Below are 21,076 nucleotides of genomic sequence, written 5' to 3'. Positions count from 1 at the left end.
ACTTGCACAAGGCGAGTGGGTGCTCTCCAAAAGTTCCTCTAGCTGTAACCCAGTTTCCTCCCTAGGAGCGGGCACTGCCAGCTTCCTGAGCCCCCAGGCCTTCTCTCCTACTCCCTGCCCAACCTCAGCCTCGTGGGAGCATCGGAGTATCTTCCTTCCCCTCTGGGACGCACAGGGCAGGTTGGGACACGTGGCTGGGGCCTGAGTCAGCCTCACCAATGTGGGTGGAGGGGGTACCTGGGACACGTCCCCTCCTCCCTTCCCAGAGCTTGGTACAGCCAAGGGTGGCACAGCTGCCCCCATTTCACTGGCTCCTGGAGTCCAAGGGCATGGCTGTGGCCCTGAGGCAAGGCCAGGCATGTAGCTGCCCCACCCGCCCCCCTGTAGTGCTGTAGGGAAGAGTCAAGTCAGACAGGAAGGCCTGGGGCAGATAGCACCAGCAGGAAGGAATGCCATCCCAGTGAGCGAGTGGGGCCCAGGGGCAACGTCACGGTAGTCCCGCCCTCCTTGCTGTCACAGGTGCAGCCTCTCCTGTCCTTCCCCTGACCAACCCAGCATCCACACAGTCTACACAGAGTTCCTCTTGCTGCCCAGACAAGCTAAAGGACCACAGGTAATGGGACATGGGGCTGGGTGAGCAGTGGGATGGAGGGTCAGCTTTTAAGGAAATTGGGAGAAAGAGTGTCCTCAATAGGCTTGATATTGTGTGGTTCCTTGGTGGACCTGGGTTTGAGTCCCAGCTCTGCATCTTCCTAGCTGGGTGAGAACTTGTCTACCTGGGTTTGAGTCCCAGCTCTGCATCTTCCTAGCTGGGTGAGAACTTGTCTCTACCTCAGGGGAGGATGACAAATATTCACCTCCCTGGGTTGTGCTGAGGCTTCCACCCGCCTATACTTGGCCGTGGTAGGTGACCAGCTCCCAATTCTGTCACCAACTTGCTGCAAGACTTTCAGAAAAACCCTTGACCTCTCTGAGCCTCAGTTTCCCTACTTGTGAAATGAAGGGTCCAACTAGATCTCTGAAGGCCCCTCACACCCTCGCTGTTATGGAACCTAACAGCTTAGGAGGGGAGGGGCATTCCCGCAAATATCTCAGCCTCTGCACCACCATCAGTGACTGCAGGCAGCCGCCCCTCTCTCTGCCCCTCCTGGAGGAAGCCACCCTGAGCTGCAGCCAGGTTTGGGAGACTTGGGAGGAAGAAGCCAGCTGTCCCCCTGCTTCCAGCTCAAAGGCACCCCGGGGAGGATGTGCCAAACAGAAAGCTGGGCCATGGGGAGGGGGCCCTGCTGCCTGTCAGAGCCTCAGGCGCAGGTGGTGTGGCCCAAGGGGAAGGGGGCTTGGCAGACCTCTCAGAGCTCCCCCCACCCATCCCCGTAGGCTGTCATCCTCGTCCTAGAGCTGCCTCTGCTCAAAACACTCTGGCTTTCAGGCCTCAAGCCAACCTAGTTTCCTTTTAAGGGGGATGAGAATAATTATGGTCTTGTGCTTATTATTTTCTTCTGTTTTGTTAAGAAACTGCCCAGAAGAGTTCAGAGCCCTGACTAATGAGTCGGGAGTGTGTGTTAGGGGGAGTGGTGGGGAGTGAACTCAGGCTAGTGTAGCCCTAGAGCACCAGGTTACTTGTGCTGGGAAATCCTCCTTGTGAAAAGGATCAGAGAGCGAGATCTCAAGTGCTGGCTGCACGCCAAGGACCATGCTGGGCCTGCCCTGCTCCCCGCCTTATTTCACTTTCACAACAACCCTGTGGGTGGAGTCTTTCCTTTTTCTTTTTGTTTCTTCTTCTTCTTTTTTTTTTTTAAATAACAGATTTACTGAGATGTAATTCACTACTATAAAATTCACCCTTTAAAAGTGTATAATTCAGGGCCAGGCGGCGTGGTTCACCTGTGTAATCCCAGTAATTTGGGAGGCTGAGGCGGGCAGATCACTTGAGGTCAGGAGTTCGAGACCAACCTGGCCAACATGGCAAAACCCCATCTCTACTAAAAATACAAAAATTAGCCAGGCATGGTGTGCACCTGTAATTCCAGCTACTCAAGAGGCTGAGGTGTGAGAATCACTTGAACCCAGGAGGCAGAGGTTGCAGTGAGCCAAGATTGCACCACTGTGCTCCAGCCTGGGTGAGAGGGAGACTCTATCTCAAAATAAATAGATAGATAGATAGATAGATAGATAGATAGATAGATAGATAGATAGATAGAAATGATGTACAATTCAGTGTTTTTGTTCATTCACAGAGTTGTGCAGCCAGTGCCACTATCTAATTTTTTTTTATCATCTCCAAGGTGAACCCTGTACCATTTAGCCGTCACTCCCCACTTCCCCTTCCCTCTGGCAACAACAAACCTACTTTCCATCTCTATGGATTTGTGTATTCTGGACATTTCATCTGAATGGAATCATATGGTGTGTGGTCCTTTCCGAGTGGCTTCTTTCGCTTAGCCCAATGTCGTCAAGGCTCATCCGCATTGCAGTGGGTGTCCATCCTTCCTTCCTCACACTGGTTGGATGAGGTTGCATTGTATGATGATCTCAAACCTTGTGTCTCCATTTACCAGGGGATGGACATTTGGGTTGTTTCCATTTTTGGCTGTTATGTGTAATGCTGCTATAAACATTCATTACAAGTCTTTGTTCGGATATAGGTTTTCAATTCTCTCACGAATATACTAGGGATTGGAATTGCTGGGTCATGTAGTAAATCTTTTTTAACTTTTGAGGAGCTGCCAAACTGTTTTCCAAAGTGACCTCCATTTTACAATCTGACCAGCAATGTATGAGGGCTCCGGTTTCTTCGCACCGTCACCAATACTTGTTACTGTCTGTATGTCTCATCGTAAGCCACCCTAGTGGGTGTAAAGGAGTATCTCATGGTGGTTTTGATTTGCACTTCCCTAATGACTAATGATGTGGAGCATCCTCTTTTTTTTTTTTTTTTTTTTTTTTTTTTTTTTGAGATGGAGTTTCACTCTTGTTGCCCAGGCTGGAGTGCAATGATATGATCTCAGCTCATTGCAACCTTTGCCTCCCAGGTTCAAGTGATTCTCCTGCCTCAGCCTCCCGAGTAGCTGGGATTACATGCACCCGCCACCATGCTTGGCTAATTTGGTATTTTTAGAAGAGACGGGGTTACTCCATGTTGGTCCGGCTGGTCTCGAACTCCCGACCTCAGGTGATCTGCCCGCCTCGGCCTCCCAAATTGCTGGGATTACAGGCGTGAGCCACCGTACCCAGCAATGTGGAGCATCTTTCTATGTGCTATTGACTATTTCTGCGTCTTGTTTCGAGCAATGTCTATTCGAGTCCCCTGTCCATTTTTAAACTGGATTATTTGTCACTGTCTGTTGAGTTGTAGGCATGCCCATTTTTCCAGCTAAGGATTCTGAAGCTCTGAGAATGGATGTGACACGCTCCAGGTCGCAGAGTCAGTGAGGGGTCAAGGCGGGAACTGAATATCTAGGTCTGTCTGATGTTCGAGAGAACTGACAAGCTCTTGTACTGGATGCCACCTTTCTGTTTCTTATTGTCAGTTGTGTGTGTGTGTGAGTGTGTGTATGTGTGTGGTGTGTGTTGTGAGAGAGAGTGAGTGTGTGTGTGTGTGTGTGAGTGAGAGAGAGGGAGAGAGAAAGAGAGAGAGAAAGAGAGGTGGGTAGAAACCGAGAAAGAAAGATGGGAAAGAGAGAGAAACAGAGACTGAGATTCCAGGCTGTGGGAGAAGGGACCCGCCTGGCTCTGTCTAGCAGGGCACCCACCTTGGTGCCTTGGTGTTTGACTCAACACTACACCAAGTTAGGATGATCAGAGCCAGAGAAAGCCTTTAATGAGTTTTAGGTTTCTTCCTATTAATCTTCAAATGTGTCAGTGGAGCCTCAAAAATGTTTTGTGGAGTGCATACTCCCCTTCTAGTTTTCCTTGTCCCTAAATCTGAAACAAATTATCCGATTAGACCCAAAAACCCCAAACCAGGACTAGCATCCCCTAGTGTCTAGCTAGGTCTAAGGATCTAGAGCAGCACTCATCTAACTTTTTGATTGCACAATCTTCTCAAGAAGAATGCTCTGGGCACCCCCAGCATATACATATGCATAGATATATATATACATGTATATACAAGTATAGTGGCCATTAGCTGATGTCTCAGGACCAGTGTACGTTCACAGTGAATTTCATCACCAGTGATAGTGGATGGAAATCCACCTTTCAAATCGTTTCTCATTATTATTTCAGGAACTCAAATACAATTGTATTTGAGTTTGAGTTTGTATTTGTTTCTCGTTATTATTTTGTATTTTGAGTTTGTATTTGTTTCTCATTTTTTCAGGAACTCAAATACACAGGAAAGAATTGTTTTGTGTGTGAGATTCCTTTCCATTGCTCTTTCCAACGTGGTAATGCGGCTAAACTAAGAGCAAGGACAAGTCTGTCCCACACTTTTCCTGTTGCTTGTTTGTACTTTCATGATTAGGGTTATCTCCATCCGCAGTTTCTTTGCAGACTCTTTGAAGTCACTCGTCAACAATAAGGGGGCTGATTCAGTGAAAGCTATTTCATTTGAGCCTCAAATTAACCCAACTGGGCTCCTGCATACCACAATATATGGCAATAGTCTGAATGTAAAGAAAAGGAAGACGTGGTCACGGTCAACCTGTCTGCCTTGTGGGGCTCCCCACTGGCCTCTGGGAGCCCCACGTAATGGACATAACATGTGGTGTCTGACATATGATCCAAGGGTGCACATCAGGGCTAACCTATATACTATTAACTATTTTTTAGTTAAAAATTACATAGAAATCGATAAATTAATATTTTCCTCCTGTACTTTGGAAAGAATTGCTTGAGAGACTAATAGGTTCTGAGCTAAGAACATCTAAGCCAACCCCTGCCACTCCTCAACTTGCCACTTCACATGGCAGCATGCTCAGGACAACCCCAAAGTTGTTGTCATTTTTAGAATATTATTTTATATATTGAGGCCAGGTGCAGTGGCTCAGCACAACACTTTGGAAGGCCAATCCCAACACTTTGGGAGGCCGAAGCAGGAGAATTGCCCAGGGTCAACAGTTCAAGGCTGCAGTGAGCCATGATTGCTTCACTGCACTTGAGCCTGGGTGACAAAGTGAGACCCTGTCTCTAGAAAAGAAGGAAGGAAGGAAGGAAGGAAGGAAGGAAGGAAGGAAGGAAGGAAGGAAGGGGAAAGGAAAGGAAAGGAAAGGAAAGGGGAAGGAAGGAGAGAGAGGAAGGAAGAGAAAAAGAAAGAAAGAAAAAGAAAGAGAAGGAAGGCAAGAAAGAAAGAAAAACGAAAGAAAAGAAAGAAGGAAAGAAAGAAAAAGGAAGAAAGAAAGAAAGGAAGGAGGGAAGGAGGAGGGAAGGAGAGAGAGGAAGGAAGAGAAAGAAAGAAGGAAAGAAAAGGAAGGAAGGAAAGAAAGAAAAAGAAAGAAAGAGAAAAGGAAGAAAAAAAGGAAGAAAATTCTTTTATATATTGAAGTTGGCAACTTCCCTGGTGACTTCCTCAAGGTACTGACCTTTCCTTATGAGCTCACAGCCCTACCTGCTCCCCCTGTCCTGGCGTCCTGGAGTAGTTCTGCAGAGACTTGGGGACAGTGACTGGGCCCATCCATGTGGAGCTCATCCCTAGGTTGAGTGCCCTGCTCCCCAAGCCACTTTTCTTGGGTGTAGTCTCTGTAACCGCTACATCCTCTGGATTCCCTTTGTCTGTCCAGAACTTATTCTATGTGGGACCCAGAAGTAAACCCAGGATGGAGGATTGGGGATGGTGGGATGTGGGCCACCTTCTTCACCGTAGACTCTGTGCTTCTGTTAATATGACCTAAGGCTATGGTAGCTTTGCTCTGTAGCTATATCACCTTGTTGGCTCATATTGCCACTTTAACAAACATTGGTTGTGCACCTACTATGTGCTAGACAACAACCTCGATGCTTGCACTGTTTTCTTTCCTTCCAGATTATCTTTTTAAAATCCTAGATCTTTGAGTATAAACAGCCTCCACACAGAACCCAACCATCCTCTTTCTGTACAGCCATTATTATTATTATTCCTTTTTTTTTTTTTTTTTTTTTTTTTGAGACGGAGTCTCACTCTGTCACCCAGGCTGGAGTGCAGTGGTGCGGTCTTGGCTCACTGCCAGCTCTGCCTCCCAGGTTCACACCATTCTCCTGCCTCAGCCTCTCGAGTAGCTGGGACTACAGGTGCCCACCACCATGCCCGATTAATTTTTTGTTTTTTTAGTAGACACGGGGTTTCACTGTGTTAGCCAGGATGGTCTCGATCTCTTGACCTTGTGATTTGCCTGCCTCGGCCTCCCAAAGTGCTGGGATTACAGGCATGAACCACTGCGCCTGGCCTTGTTTTTGTTTTGTTTTTGTTTTTTTGAGACGGAGTCTCGCTCTGTCACCCAGGCTGGAGTACAGTGGCACCATCCCAGCCCACTGCAACCTCTGCCTCCTGGGTTCAAGCAATTCTCCTGCCTCAACCTCCGAGGTAGCTGGGACTACAGGCACGTGCCACAACACATCCGGCTAATTTTTTGTACTTTTAGTAGAGGCAGGGTTTCACCATATTAGCCAGGATGGTCTCGATCTCCTGACCTCGTGATCCGCCCACCTCAGCCTCCCAAAGTGCTGGAATTACAGGCGTGAGCCACTGCTCCTGGCCACAGCCATTATTTTGAAACTTGGGTATCACACTTGATTTTGTCCCTTTTCACTTTTTTGTTGCAGCCTAGGTGTCATTCCACACTCCTCAGGGGCAACCCCAGGTCCTGTCTGCATCCTTGGGTATGCAGTGGCCATAAGGTTCCCCCAGATTCATGGAAGTTCATCTAGTACAGTCAGCTGGATGGCCGGCCAGTGCGGCTTGTCATCCCACTATTAAACTGCCTGGCTGACTTAGACGAAATGGTGGAGGTGTAAACCGTAGCATCTTCTTTCTTTCCCTCTGCACGGTTCCCCTCACACTCTGATGTTGATGTTGATGTGTTCATATCCACACTCCTCACTGTGTGGTCTTGAGCAAGTCCTTTTCCCTTTCTGGGTCTCAGTTTTGATCTCCTGGATGCAACACTATAGAATTCCAACTTGGGGAGGGGGAGAGAACTCCAAGCCTGGAGATCTGTGGGGAGGTAAGGTGGGCCTGGGGGAGAGTAGTGAGAAAGAAGAAGGGGTGTAAACAAGTGGAAGATGCTATAAGAGGAGAGGGAGATACAAAGAATCTTTGTAGTCCTAATATTATTTCTTTTTTTATTATTTATTTATGTATTTATTTATTTTGAGATGGAGTCTTGCTCTGTCGCCTAGGCTGGAGTACAGTGGTGTGATCTCAGCTCATTGCAAGCTCCGCCTCCTGGGTTCGTGCCATTCTCCCACCTCAGCCTCCCGAGTAACTGGGACTATAGGCACCTGCCAGCATGCCCGGCTAATTTTTGTGTGTGTGTGTGTGTGTGTGTGTGTATGTGTTTTTTAGTAGAGATGGGGTTTCACAGTGTTAAGATGGTCTCGATCTCCTGACCTCGTGATCCGCCCGCCTCGGCCTCCCAAAGTGCTGGGATTACAGGCGTGAGCCACTGCGCCCAGCCTCCTAATATTATTTCTTTAAGCTCTTAAATTCAGCACTTTGTGACTTCTTTTAATTAAGCATTTCGTCTAAGCCAGGGGCTAGAATGTAGCCGGGAGCCAGAAAAACATGGTTTCTACTTCCAGGGAGCTCAGAATCTAAGTCCTTTTAATCTCAATCCTCACAGCAACCCTGCAAGACAGTGACACTATCCCTAATTTACAGATGAGATAACAGAGGCCTGGAGATGTAAAGTAATTTTCCAAAATCATGAGCTGGGAAGTGAAGTGCTTAAGCCTGACTTGAAGCAGGTGCTACCAGACCCCATTGTCCCACTGGCTTCATCAGGGCATCCGTCAGTATCGCCCCCTGGGTAAGGGCATGATATTGCGTCCTGTGCTATCCAAAACCCCATCTGAGCCCCAGAGCCCTTAGTGTGTGACGTTATTCCCTGTTTGATGGATGAGATAAAGGGCCTAGAGAAGGGAATTGAAGGAGAAGCAGCTGCACTAGCAGCAGCAGCAGCAGACTTTCCACTTGAACCTCCAAAAAGGGACACAGCTCTGTCAACACGTCGATTTTAGCCCAGTGAGACCTACGTTGGACTTCTGACCTGCAGAACTGTGAGATAATTTGTGTGGTTTTAAGCCACTAAGTTGGTGGGTGTTTGTTATCACAGTGATAGAAAAACCACTGAGGTGCTGAACCAGGTGCAAGAGGTGCACCTTCAGCAGGGGGACAAGTCTCTAGGGCAGGATCATCAGGGCTGCTGCTGCTTTGGTGATCACAATGCTGGAAGATGAGGGAAAGGAGGGGGCTGGGGGAAACCCAGGAGGTCCCCAACCCAGCCTGAAGTTCAGCCCCAGCCCCTCATATGGGGGCTCAGGGACACTGCCAAGCCTCAGCCTGGAGGCTGGAGTGAAGTCTGTGGAGCTGGTCTGCCATGAGCCCTGTTGAGCTCTGCAGGAAGCTGGAGCCCTCCCCAGACATTTGTCTCAACTACAGTGCTTTGGTTGCAAGTCACAAAGCCACCTCAGGCTACGAAGAAAGACTTTCCTGGGAAGATAAGCAGATGGGGGTGGGTCTCACAGAACAGAGGGAAAGGTAAAAAACAAGACTGCAGAGGAGGCTGTGACCAGGGGGCAGAATAGAGAGCACCAGCCTCTTCAGAGCTCTGTCTCAGGGCAAACCACCCATGCCAGCCTTTAGAGCTCTGGGTCACTCATGTCACAAGTCAGATTCCTGCGGAAAGAGAGGCTGATGTTCTAACCTGGGTAATGGGAGTGACCACTCCACAGATTCCATGTAAAAGGGGCTTAGGGAGGGAGTGCAGTTATTTTGGGGAGTACTTATTTTGGAGCTGTGATTGCATAACAAGGATCTGTTTGAGGCTGGGCGCGATGGCTGATGCCTGTAATCTCAGCACCCTGTCTCAAAAAACCAAAACAAAAACGAAAAAGGGTCTGTTTGAAATCAGAGTGCGTGCTTGTCTGGGGTGGCTTGGGAAGCTGAAGGAGATTACTGAGAACACTGTTGTACCCTTGGCTCTGCCCTTGGCCTTGTCCCCACCCCTCAGCCAGGGAGGGCTTGACACATCGAGGGCCAGCCCCAAGCTGTTGTCCAGTGGGGGCTGGATTTCCTCAAAGCGAAATCCTGTGTAATCACCAGAAGATGGGGGCTTTCATGCCAGGTGGGCAAAAGCAGCAAATGTCCATTCCTCTGTCCACTCTGTTCCCCTCCCAGCTGCTGTTTCTGCTTCCAGAGCTCCCACCCCATTTCCCACACTGGGCTTGTTTAGCTGAGCTTGCCCTGCATTTCTGGCCCACAGACACGTTCCTCGGTCTACCCTCAGGAAAAGTTGGCCATCTTCAGTTTGGCATTCAAGGCCCAGGCTGATCTTCTCCACCCTTTCTGGCTCTTACCCCTTCAACTGCCTGCTGCCCCCAACCTCCTCCACTGAAACTTTTATCCTACTCTGCCTTTCACTTTCTGTTGAAATCCAATTCCGTTTCAGTCACCTCAGCCCCCTCATCCAATATGGGACACCAGGAAGACAAGCAGCCCCTGAATCAAGAAGCAGAGTTCTGGAGCTGTTACCACACAATCAATGGGCTCACCGCCCAATGCACATAGAGGCCAATACCATGGCACTGGCTTTTGAGAAAAGAAAGGCTTTATTATAAGTCCAGTGGCAAGGAGATAGGAGGAAACACTCAAATCTGTCTCACCAAGCTGGGAGCTGGGCAGGTTTTATAAGCATACGGTAATGAGGTATGACCTGATTGGATCTTGCAATGAAGTGATGTGGGAGGCATGATCTGATTGGATCCTGCCATGGGGCGATACCAGAGCTTGATCTTATTGGATACTGAATCCTGGCATGCGCTATCTGCTTCTTAATTCAGTCCCCACTCCTCAGTCTGAGCACTTAGGTTCCCCTGTAGTGGCACGCATAGTAACCTGGCATGCTCAGGTTATGTGACTGTCAACCTGCGGGTCCATGGCAACTGAAAAACAACTCACAATTTGTTACATAAAAGTTGAACCAAATTGATCTGATGTGATGAAAGAGCCAGCCTTGCCCCTGTGTGGCTCCATGACCTGTGCAAGTTCCTCTCCATTTCAGGGCCTTGGTTTCTTCTTCTGTAAAGTATGACAATAATCTCTACCCTGCCTCTCTCCTGGTTGTATGAGAGTCAGGAGAGCTGGGAGAGGAGAGTGCTGTGAGGCTGTCATGGCTCGGTGTGCTCTGTCAGCCCTCCTGCCCTGGGCCCAGGCTCTGTGACAGCAGGAGCTCAGGAAATCTGGGCTCACCTGAAGGGGAAATCCAGTTTAGCAGGACCCGTGGGTACAGAGGCCCTGGCACCACCCATGACTCAGCAGGGCTGGGCTTTTTGGAGAAAAGTGCCAGAAAGTCGGGCATTCCATTTCCTTGTAGGATCAGCCTTGGATGTGGGGGCCACCTGAGGTGGTGCTAGAGGCCTCTAATCGGGGTAGCTGGGGCATGAAGCTTCTCTGTTGGGGTAGGAGTCAGATTTGAATCCATCTATAAGCTGGAAGACCTTGAACAAGTCTCTTCCTCTACCTGAGCCTCAGTCCTTCCCTAAGTTAAATAAGACCTGTGTGGAGGCCGGGGGTGGTGGCTCGTGCCTGTAATCTCAGCACTTTGGGAGGCCAAGGTGGGAGGATCACTTGAGCCCAGGAGTTCAAGAGCAGCCTGGGCAACATAGTGAGACCACATCTCTACAAAAATATAAAAACTAAAAAATTAGCTGGCTGTGGTGGCAAATGCCTGTAGTCCCAGCTACTTGGGAGGCTGAGGTGGGAAGATCACTGGAACCCAGGAGGCTGAAGCTGCAGAGCGGTGATCGTGCCACTGTATTCCAGCCTGGGTAATAGAGTGAGACCTTGTCTCAAAAAAAAAAAAAAAAAAGAAAAGAAAAGAAAGAAGGCAAAAAAAGAAAAATGGGTGGAGGAGAAACAGACAAGGACATTAAAAGGAGAAACAGAGCCACGTGAGGTCTTCCCTCTGTGATGGTTCCATTCCTCCCCTTCAGTGTGCTAAAGACGTGCCTAAGGAAGTTCCCTTGGCTATGGGAACAATTACTCAAGGCTCCATCAGTAGCTAAATACAAGCCAGGTCAGCATATTTGCATAACACTCTGATGACTGTTAGTGTGTCCTCTTTCCTGGTGCCAATGTTAGGGTCCTGAAAAGAGGAGCCAGCATCACTCCTTTAGTCTCCCAGCATGGGCTGAGCAACTACTCTTGCTTAACCACTTACCATGTGGTCCTGGGCAAGTTTCTTTCTTTCTTTTTTTTTTTTTTTTTAGACGGAGTCTCGCCCTGTCGCCCAGGTTGAAGTGCAATTGCGCGATCTCAGTTCACTGCAACCTCTGCCTCCTGAATTCAAGTGATTCTCCCGCCTCAGCCTCCCGAGTAGCTGGGATTACAGGCCTGCAACCACCACACCCAGCTAATTTTTGTATTTTTAGTAGAGACTGGGTTTCACCATGTTGGCCAGGATGGTCTCGATCTCCTGACCTCGTGATCCACCCGCCTCAGCCTCCCAAAGTCCTGGGATTACAAGCGTGAACCACCATGCCTGGCCGGTCCTGGGCAAGTTTCTTATCCTCTCTGTGCCCCAATATTCTGACCTATAAAATGGGCATGGCCCTAGTGAGCCTTCATAGGTTTGTGGTGAGGAATAGATTACTTAACACAAGTTAACTGTTAGAACCTTGCCTGGCAGATAGTAGGCACGTATAGCTGCTTGTTATCATCATTTTTCCTTTGTTCCCGGCTTTGTACAGGGTATGGGTGACACAGAGATGAATCAGCCTTAGTCCCTACTTAGGCTACATTAATGATCTAGGGAAGGAGACAAACCCTGGATGGTGGTACATGCTTGTAGTCCTACCTACTCAGAAGGCTGAGGCAGGAGGATCGCTTGAGTCCAGGAGTTCAAGGCTGCAGTGAGCTGTGATTGCACTACTGCACTCCAGCCTGGGTGATAGAGAGAGACCGTGTCAAAAAAAAAAAGCTAGGGATAGTGGAGGGAGTAAGGTTAGGGGAGTGGGGAATAGAGTTGGTGGGTATCATTTAGACAACTGAAATAGTACTTCATGAAGGAAGTGGGTTTTGACCTGTGCTTGGAAGGTCAGATTTGCATCTGATCTTAGGAAAGAATGGACTAAGCCAAAAGTGCTGTGTGTAACCAGGACACAGAGCAGGATGGAGATGAGACTGGAAAAAGAGTTCATCACTTTGTAAACTTCAGTCTATCTGACATCAGCCAGCAGCTCTCTTTCCCCCATGTGACTCTACAACTCTTCTCCACTCTAGCTGAAATACCTTCATTAGAGATGATCTCAGCCAATGAATATATACTAGTCACCTCTTGCGTGCAAAGAACACTATTCAAAATAGAAATATGCCCTGGAGGCTTCTGTTGTCAGTCATTCCATCTTGATATCGATGCGTTTTAATGGCTAGTGACTTCCTAATGCCTAGCTGAATTCTGCTCTGAGAAATGGGAAGTTTTATTCTAGAAAAGGGTAGGCCAGGTGCGGTGGCTCACGCCTGTAATCCCAGCACTTTGGGAGGTCAAGGCGGGCAGATCACAAGGTCAGGAGTTCAAGACCAGCCTGGCCAATATGGTGAAACCCTGTCTCTACGAAAAACACAAAAATTAGCTGGGTGTGGTGGCGGCACCTGTAATCCCAGCTACTCAGGAGACTGAGGCAGAAGAATCACTTGAATCCCGGAGGCAGAGGTTGCAGTGAGCTGAGATCGTGCCACTGCACTCCAGCCTGGGTGACAGAGCGAGCAAGACTCCATCTCAAAAAAAAAAAAAAAAAAAAAAAAAAACGGTAATGGAGTCTGAGGTCTAGGAGATGGGGGATGAGCGGGGATGGGACTGGACACTGGATGTCCAAGGGTAAGAGGAGGCCTGTAGAGGAGGAAACATACATTCACAACGACCCTGCTAAGGACTGTCCTGCCATTTTCACATACTATGAGGTAAGCACTATTACTGTCTCCATTTTACAGATGAGAAACCCAGGGCACAATGAGGGATTAAGTAACTTGCCCATGCTTCCATCGCTAGAAGAGGCAGAGACAGGATTTCAGCCCAGGCAATCTGGCTCTAAGACACAGGAGAGGAGGCTTCCTGCCAAGGTCTTGTGGTAGATTCTCTAGACCATTCTCAAATGGAGGACGATGTTTGCCCCACAACAGGGGTCATTTGGCAATGTCTGGAAACATTTTTTATTGTCACAGCTGAACAGGAAAGTGCTACTGGCATCTGGGAGGGAGGAGGCTGCTAAACATCTCACAATGTGTTACCCAGTCCCAAATGTCCGTCATGTTGAGGCTGAGAAACTGTGGTTTAAATTAGTCAGAGGCTGGGCACAGTGACACATGCCTGTAGTCCCAGCTACCGGCTGCGGTGGGAGGATTGCTTGAGCCCAGGTGTTCAAGACTAGACTGGGCGATATAGCAAGACCTCTGTCTCAGATAAAAAAGTAAAAAATAAATGAGTCAGAGACTAGTAAATCTACCTCCTCTCAGATTTGAGGTCTCAGCTTCAGAGCTGAGAGTAGAAGAAATGGGGCAAGGAATCAAAAGGGAGCCTGCACTTCCTGGCTCAGCTGCTATAACAGAGACTCACAGCACAGCGGCTCCACTAAAAGAAACTTCTTTCCTGTGCACATAGCTGTCAAGAGGTGGCAGGTGGCTCTGTGTGTGAGGCCTGCCAGGGCTCAGGACTCCCTTGCCTTTTTGCTCAGTCATTCCTGGATGTTGGCCATGTTTGTGGGATTGGAGTTGGTTCACTAACTTCAAATCTGCATTCCTGTCAAAACTGTACCTAGGCCGGGCGCGGTGGCTCAAGCCTGTAATCCCAGCACTTTGGGAGGCCGAGACGGGCGGATCACGAGGTCAGGAGATCGAGACCATCCTGGCTAACACGGTGAAACCCCGTCTCTACTAAAAAATACAAAAAACTAGCCGGGTGAGGTGGCGGGCGCCTGTAGTCCCAGCTACTCGGGAGGCTGAGGCAGGAGAATGGCGTAAACCCGGGAGGCGGAGCTTGCAGTGAGCTGAGATCCGGCCACTGCACTCCAACGTGGGCAACAGAGCGAGACTCCGTCTCAAAAAAAAAAAAAAAAAAAAAACTGTACCTAGGCTGGACATGGTGGCTCACACTTGAATCCCAGCACTTTGGGAGGCTAAGGTGGGAGAATTGCTTGAGCCCAGGAGTTCAAGACCAGCCTGGGCAACATAGAGACACCCTGTCTCTACGAGGAAAAAAAAAAAAAAAAAAAAAAAGGATGGTGCCTGACTTGTCAGGTACAGATAAAAACTGACTTCCTTCATGAAGCCCCCTGCTAGTTGTCTAACCGATACCTACCACCCCGATTCCCCACTCCTTTAACCCTCCTCCCTCCACTGCCCCGGCCTTCTTGCTTGCCAACAGAACTACCATTTTTTTTGTTAATTAATTTTCTTATTCCTTTGAATGTTGAGTGTTTGTCTTTTTCTTATTTATTTGCCAAGCTCTTTATATATTAAGATATTAACTAAGGTGATATTAACTACTGATTATTGTTATTCCTCCAGGAAAAGCCATGGAGACTTCAGTATCCCCCTCCCAGCCTCAAGACAACAGTCAAGTCCACAGAGAAACGGAAGATCTAGACTGTACGTTTGCCTTCTCTGACCCTCTGGGCAAAACCACATGGGAGGTGGAGTCCAAAAGTAGAAGGGACGGAAGAAGACCCTGCTCAGCTCATTTTGCACAGGGCCTCAAATCACAGTTGAAGTGGGGAAGTAGTGGTTTTACACACATGCACACATACATGTGCATGGTCCAATCTGTCCTCCTGTGCTGTCTAGCTATGGGGACCCTCAGCTGCTTGCCAAATCTCAAGAATTCTCTGGGGGCTTGGGCTGGCACTAGGGATACCCCTAGAAGGTAGAGAGGGTCCTGTGTGACCCCAGAATGGGGAATGGGAAGGTTTAGGGCTTGATCACACCCCATCTTGGCTGTAATTTACAAAGGATCCTAAATTGGCAACTCCTCTACAGAGTCTAGCTTTCTCTGGGCAGGGCAGGGGGCTTAGAAGCCCCTTTTCTGAGTCCATATTCAGATAAATCTCTGTACTGAGCCTTCCTTGAGCCCCTGGTATCTCTGAGAGCCTTGGTCTCCTGCACGTTGCATTGGCCCTAGATATTTGGGAAGATAATCCAGTCCTTCCTGGCTCAAGTCCAAGTAGAACCCTGGAGAGGACTGGGTGGTCCCTGGGGTGGGAAGGGTGGGAAATGCTCATCCCCTGGCCTCTATGTGCCTTGCAGATGGAGAGACAGATTTCCATAAGCAAGATGGGAAGGCTGGACTATTTTCCCAAGAACAGTATGAAAGAGACAAGTCTTCTTCCTCCTCCTCCTCTTCCTCCTCATCCTCTTCTTCCTCCTCCTCCTCCTCAGGTATAGCAAAGATTTAAATATATGTGCATTATTCAAGAAAAAGATTTACATGGGGAAACAATCCCCCATACTTGAAGTCATTGAAGTATTTGAAACTCCAATACTGTTTCTCCACATTCTCTTCTAGAGCCGATCTGTCCACACGTCCTTCTATGTACACAGTTATAATTGATAGTATAGGCAATTCTGTCCTCCATTTAAAAATTTCCCCCATCTTGTCCTAAGCTTTTTGCCATGTTATTCTGTAATATCTCTGCAGCTATTTTTATTTATTTATTTATTTATTTATTTTGAGATGGAGTCTTGCTCAGTCGCCCAGGCTGGAATGCAGTGGTGCAATCTCGGCTCACTACAAGCTCTGCCTCCCGGGTTCACGCCATTCTCCTGCCTCAGCCTCCCAAGTAGCTGGGACTACAGGTGCCCGCCGCCACGCCTGGCTAGTTTTTTGTATTTTTTAGTAGAGAGGGGGTTTCACCGTGTTAGCCAGGATGGTCTCCTCGATCTCCTAACCTCGTGATCCACCGCCTCGGCCTCCCAAAGTGCTGGGATTACAGGCGTGAGCCACCGCGCCCAGCCTCTGCAGTTATTTTTAATGTTTACCGAACAGCCCCTCAAGTGGCTGCATCTCATGTAAAGTAACATTTAGGTTTATTAGGGGCACCCCAGTGCCATAGTCAAAGCGTGTGTTACAGGTTCAAATCCTGTCTTTACCACTAATTAGCTACATGTTCTTGGGTAAACTGCTCAACCCCTGGCTGCCTCAGTGCCCTCATCTATAAGATGGGGATGATAGCAATACATAATACCTCATGGGATTCTTGTGAGGATTAAATTCGTTATACAGGTAAAGTCTTAGCAAAAAGGACATATTAATAGCTCTAAAAGTGGCCGGGCGCGGTGGCTCAAGCCTGTAATCCCAGCACTTTGGGAGGCCGAGACGGGCGGATCACAAGGTCAGGAGATCGAGACCATCCTGGCTAACACGGTGAAACCCCGTCTCTACTAAAAAAAATACAAAAAACTAGCCGGGCGAGGCGGCGGGCGCCTGTAGTCCAGCTACCCGGGAGGCTGAGGCAGGAAAATGGCGTGAACCCGGGAGGCGGAGCTTGCAGTGAGCTGAGATCCGGCCACTGCACTCCAGCCTGGGCGACAGAGTGAGACTCCGTCTCAAAAAAAAAAAAAAAAAAAAAAAAGCTCTAAAAGTAATTGTTGTGTTATGATCTTCCCCTCCCAGGTTTATCATGCTCATGAGCATCCTTGTGCAAAAGCTTTTGCCTTTTGAATTTTTGTACAAATCATTCCTAAGTATTGATTCCTTGTCAGTACTTTAGTGGGTTTAGAGGAACGACATCTCCAATAGCATCTTTTTTTTTTTTTTTTCTTTTTTTGAGACACGGTCTTGCTCTGTCGCCCAGGCTGAAGTGCAGTGGTATGATCTTGGCTCACTGCAACCTCTGCCTCCTGGGCTCAAGCGATTCTCCTGCCTCAGCCTCCTGAGTAGCTGGGATTACAGGCACTTGCCACCATGCCTGGCCAAATTTTTGTATTTTTAGTAGAGACAAAGTTTCTCCATGTTTGCCAGGCTGGTCTTGAACTCCTGATCTCAGGTGATCTGCCCGCCTTGGCCTCCCAAAGTGCTGGGATTACAGGCGTGAGCCACTGTGCCTGGCCTCCAATAGCATCTTGATTACAAATAACCACATTATTCTCCAAGAAACAGTAGAATGTTCTTTCATTTGTATTCTTTTAATTCAAAATATAAGGCTGAATTTTATAGTAGTAGCACCAGCAATATTTATTGAATGCTTACTCTGTGCTGGGAGCTGTTCTAAGCACTTGCATGTAATAACTCAATTCTCCCAGCAACCCATATAGGAAGGTACTATTATTATTCCCAGTTTACAAGTGAGAAAACTGAAGTACAGAGAGGACAACTGACGTGCTCTAAGAGAACTCAGTAACCAACTTGGGATTCCCTGGAGGTTTTTGTGGAACCGGGGAGGCTAACTCTCCTCAGCCAGAGCTCCTGCACTATGATCTCTTTTATGCTGTGGGCTTGAGCTTAAGATTTTATTTAATGGAAGGTCCCCTGGGCTGGAAGGAAAAAAAAAAAAAGAAAAGAAAAGCTCTGGTCTTATGTCCTCATGTTGCAAATGCTGAGACCAAGGCCCAAAGCCACAAAATCAATGATCATTTCAGCAGAGGAGGGAGAGTGGCCAGTGGGCCCCGTGGGTTTGTTTGTAGCCAGTCTCCTCATGGCACTGGAAAGGAAGCCATCTCCCCATTTAAACACAAAAAACGAGAAAACACACAAGCCCACCGTGTATGAGGTTTGGCTCTGGAAGAAGAGTTTCCAGGTGCAGGGAGGGGGCTGTTTGTTGCCTGTCGTTTTGTTTCTCCTCCCTGGGCTGGAAGGAGTGTTCTGTCCTCTGGTTGTCCCTCAAGGAGTGCTGCTCCTCCAAAAATGTCCCCCATGTGACCATAATCCCTGGCACCCAGGCACCCTGGAGTCTCCACCTCATACATGGGACTGGCTGAAATTAGCCAAAGGGAGCACTAAGAGAAAGCAGTAGGAGAAAGCCACAGTCCTAGAAGCATGAAGACAGGCTGACATTCAGGATCCTGGTCCCTGATCCTACCGTGACTGACCTGCAGCCAGAACATGACTACCTGTTTTTCAGGCCCGGAGGGGACCTGTTACCCCAGAGGCCCCAAGCCTGGGTACCTCATTGCAGCCCTGCCGTCCTCACACGCAGGACCCTCACTCATAGTCACATCCAGCATCTCTCTCCCACATACCTGTTTTATTTATTTATTTATTTTTACTTATTTATTTATTTTTTTGAGACAGAGTCTTGCACTGTTGCCCAGGCTGGAGTGCAGTGGCGTGATCTCGGCTCACTGCAACCTCCGCCTCTTGGGTTCACACCATTCTTCTGCCTCGCCTCCCGAGGAGCTGGGACTACAGGCACCCGCCACCACACCCGGCTAATTTTTTGTACTTTTAATAGAGACGGGGTTTTACCGTGTTAGCCAGGATGTTCTCGATCTCCTGACCTCGTGATCCGCCGGCCTCAGCCTCCCAAAGTACTGGGATTACAGGTGTGAGCCACCGCGCCTAGCCCACATACCTGTTTCAATCTAGTTATTTTTAGATGAAGTTTTATTGTCAACTGTAAAAGATTACACACAGGTACTTTATAGAAAATATAGAGTATATAGGGAAACAGAAATATGAGAAAATAAATCACCCTTTGCTCCATTACCCAGAGATAACCACCCAAAACGTATTAGTGTATTCCTTACATTTATTTAACAAATATTTACTGAGCACCAAACTTGTGCCAGTCTTTGTCATGGGTACTAGGGACACTAGCAAAGAATAGTGAGTCTTTTTTTTTTTTTTTTTTTTTGAGACAGAGTCTCGCCCTCTGTCGCCCAGGTTGGAGTGCAGTGGCGCGATCTCAGCTCACTGCAACCTCCGCCCCTTCAGGTTTAAGCAGTTCTTTGCCTCAGCCTCCAGAGTAACTGGGATTACAGGCGCATGCCACCACACCCAGCTAATTTTTTTGTATATTTTTAGTAGAGATGGGGTTTTACCATCTTGGCCAGGCTGGTCTTGAAGTCCTGACCTCGTGATCCGCCTGCCTTGGCCTCCCAAAGTGCTGGGATTATAGGCGTGAGCCACCATGCCCAGCCGAACAGTGAGTCTTTCTGCCATGGTTAACTTTTTTTTTTTATTTATTTATAAAGAAAAGAGGCTGGGCGCAGTGGCTCACTCCTGCAATTCCAGCACTTTGGGAGGCCAAGGCAAGCAGATCACCTGAGGTTAGGAGTTCAAGACCAGCCTGGCCAACATGGTGAAACCCTTTCTCTACTAAAAATACAAAAATTAGTCAAGTGTGGTGGCGGGAGCCTGTAATCCCAGTTACTCAGGAGGCTGAGGCAGGAGAATCACTGAAGCTGGGAGGCAGAGGTTGCAGTGAGCCAAGATTGTGCCATTACACTCCAGCCTGGGTGACAGAGTGAGACTCCGTTTCAAAAAAAAAAGAAAAAGAGAAAGAAAAAAGGTGCATTTAGCTCACAGTTCTGCAGTTTGGGTAATTTTTTAAGTAACTCAATCAGAGAGCATACACAAAAAATAGTCTTCATTTTAAACAGCATATATTCCATAATACCTTTTATTTAAAAAAATTGTATTAGGCTGGACAGGGTGGCTCACGCCTGTAATTCCAGCACTTTGGGAGGCCAAGGTGGGTGGATCAATTGAGTCCAGGAGTTCGAGACCAGCATGGGCAACATAGCGAAACCCCATCTCTACTAAAATACAAAAAATTAGCTGGGCATGGTGGCACATACCTGTAATCCCAGCTATTCAGGAGGCTGGGGTGTGAAGATCACTTGAGCCTGGAAGGTCAAGGCTACAGTGAGCCCTGATTGTACCACTGCACTTCAGCCTTGGTGACAGAGTAAGACCCTGTCTCCAAAAAAATTGTATTATGAATATATCACAGAAAAAGCTAAAACAATGTTTATTCACACATTGATGGCAATTGTCTCTAGTGGATAAAATTTAGAGTAATTGCCAGCTGTGGTGGTGCACACCTGTAATTCCAGCACTTTGGGAGGCCAAGGTGGGTGGATCACCTGAGGTCAGGAATTCACAACCAGCCTGACTAATATGGTGAAACCTCGTCTCTAGTTAAAAAAAAAAAAAAATTAGCCAGGCGTGGTGGCACATGCCTGTAATCTGAGCTACTTGGGAGGCTGAGACAGGAGAATCATTGTACCTGGGAGGCGGAGGTTGCAGTGAGCCGAGATCGTGCCACTGCACTCCAGCCTGGGCAACAAGAGCAAAACTCCGTCTCAAAAAAAAAAAAAAAAAAAAAAGCCAGGCGCGGTGGCTCATGCCTCTAATCCCAGCACTTTGGGAGGCCAAGGCGGGTGGATAACCTGAGGTCGGGAGTTCAAGACTAGCCTGACCAACATGGAGAAACCCTGTCTCTACTAAAAGTACAAAATTAGCCGGGCGTGGTGGTGGGCGCTTGTAATCCCAGCTACTAGGGAGGCCGAGGCAGGAGAATCGCTTGAACCTGGGAGGTGGAGGTTGCAGTGAGCTGAGATCACGCCATTGCACTCCAGCCTGGGCAACAAGAGAGAAACTCTGTCTCAAATAAAAAAAAAAAAGAAAGAAAGAAAATTGGAATAACTTTTACTTTGTTTTCTGTATTTCTTTATTTTGCAACATGCATTATCTTTTTAGCAATAAAAAGTCATTTTTTGCACTGATGAATATTTGTGAAATATAGAAGAGAATAGAAGTCAAAATCCTCTCTTCTGAGATAAACACCACTGTTGTGATTTTGTTGAGCTTCCCAATCCCTCTTCCTCCTTATCCAGTTGAGATCACAGATGCACTGATGTTTAAGCACAATTAATTTGGTTTCCTGGAATTTTTTAAATTGCCCATGACTGACCAGGAGGTCCCATGGTCCTGTCTTGGGATAAAGGAAT

At 47.9% G+C, this 21,076-nt stretch overlaps 1 protein-coding gene across 6 annotated transcripts in view; it reads left to right on the top strand.

Annotated features, from left to right (window-relative positions):
- The first annotated feature begins 474 nt into the window (after positions 1-474).
- TMEM40 (transmembrane protein 40) overlaps positions 475-21,076 on the top strand; it is a 32,002-nt gene continuing 11,400 nt past the window's right edge. For 3 of the 6 annotated variants that reach the window (XM_077993483.1, XM_077993484.1, XM_077993481.1), the window contains exons 1-3: positions 475-613; positions 14,696-14,776; positions 15,431-15,562. In XM_077993483.1, the coding sequence (XP_077849609.1) occupies positions 14,704-14,776; positions 15,431-15,562 (205 nt within the window). In that variant the 5' untranslated portion in view covers positions 475-613; positions 14,696-14,703. Of the gene's footprint in view, positions 614-7,888; positions 7,944-14,695; positions 14,777-15,430; positions 15,563-21,076 lie in introns of those variants that run through there. The other 3 variants (XM_077993482.1, XM_077993485.1, XM_077993486.1) reach the window with 3 other exon arrangements.

This window comes from Macaca mulatta, chromosome 2 (assembly GCF_049350105.2).
Source record: "Macaca mulatta isolate MMU2019108-1 chromosome 2, T2T-MMU8v2.0, whole genome shotgun sequence".
NCBI classification, from domain to species: Eukaryota; Metazoa; Chordata; class Mammalia; order Primates; family Cercopithecidae; genus Macaca; species Macaca mulatta.
This window is presented reverse-complemented; position numbering and strand designations above follow the sequence as displayed.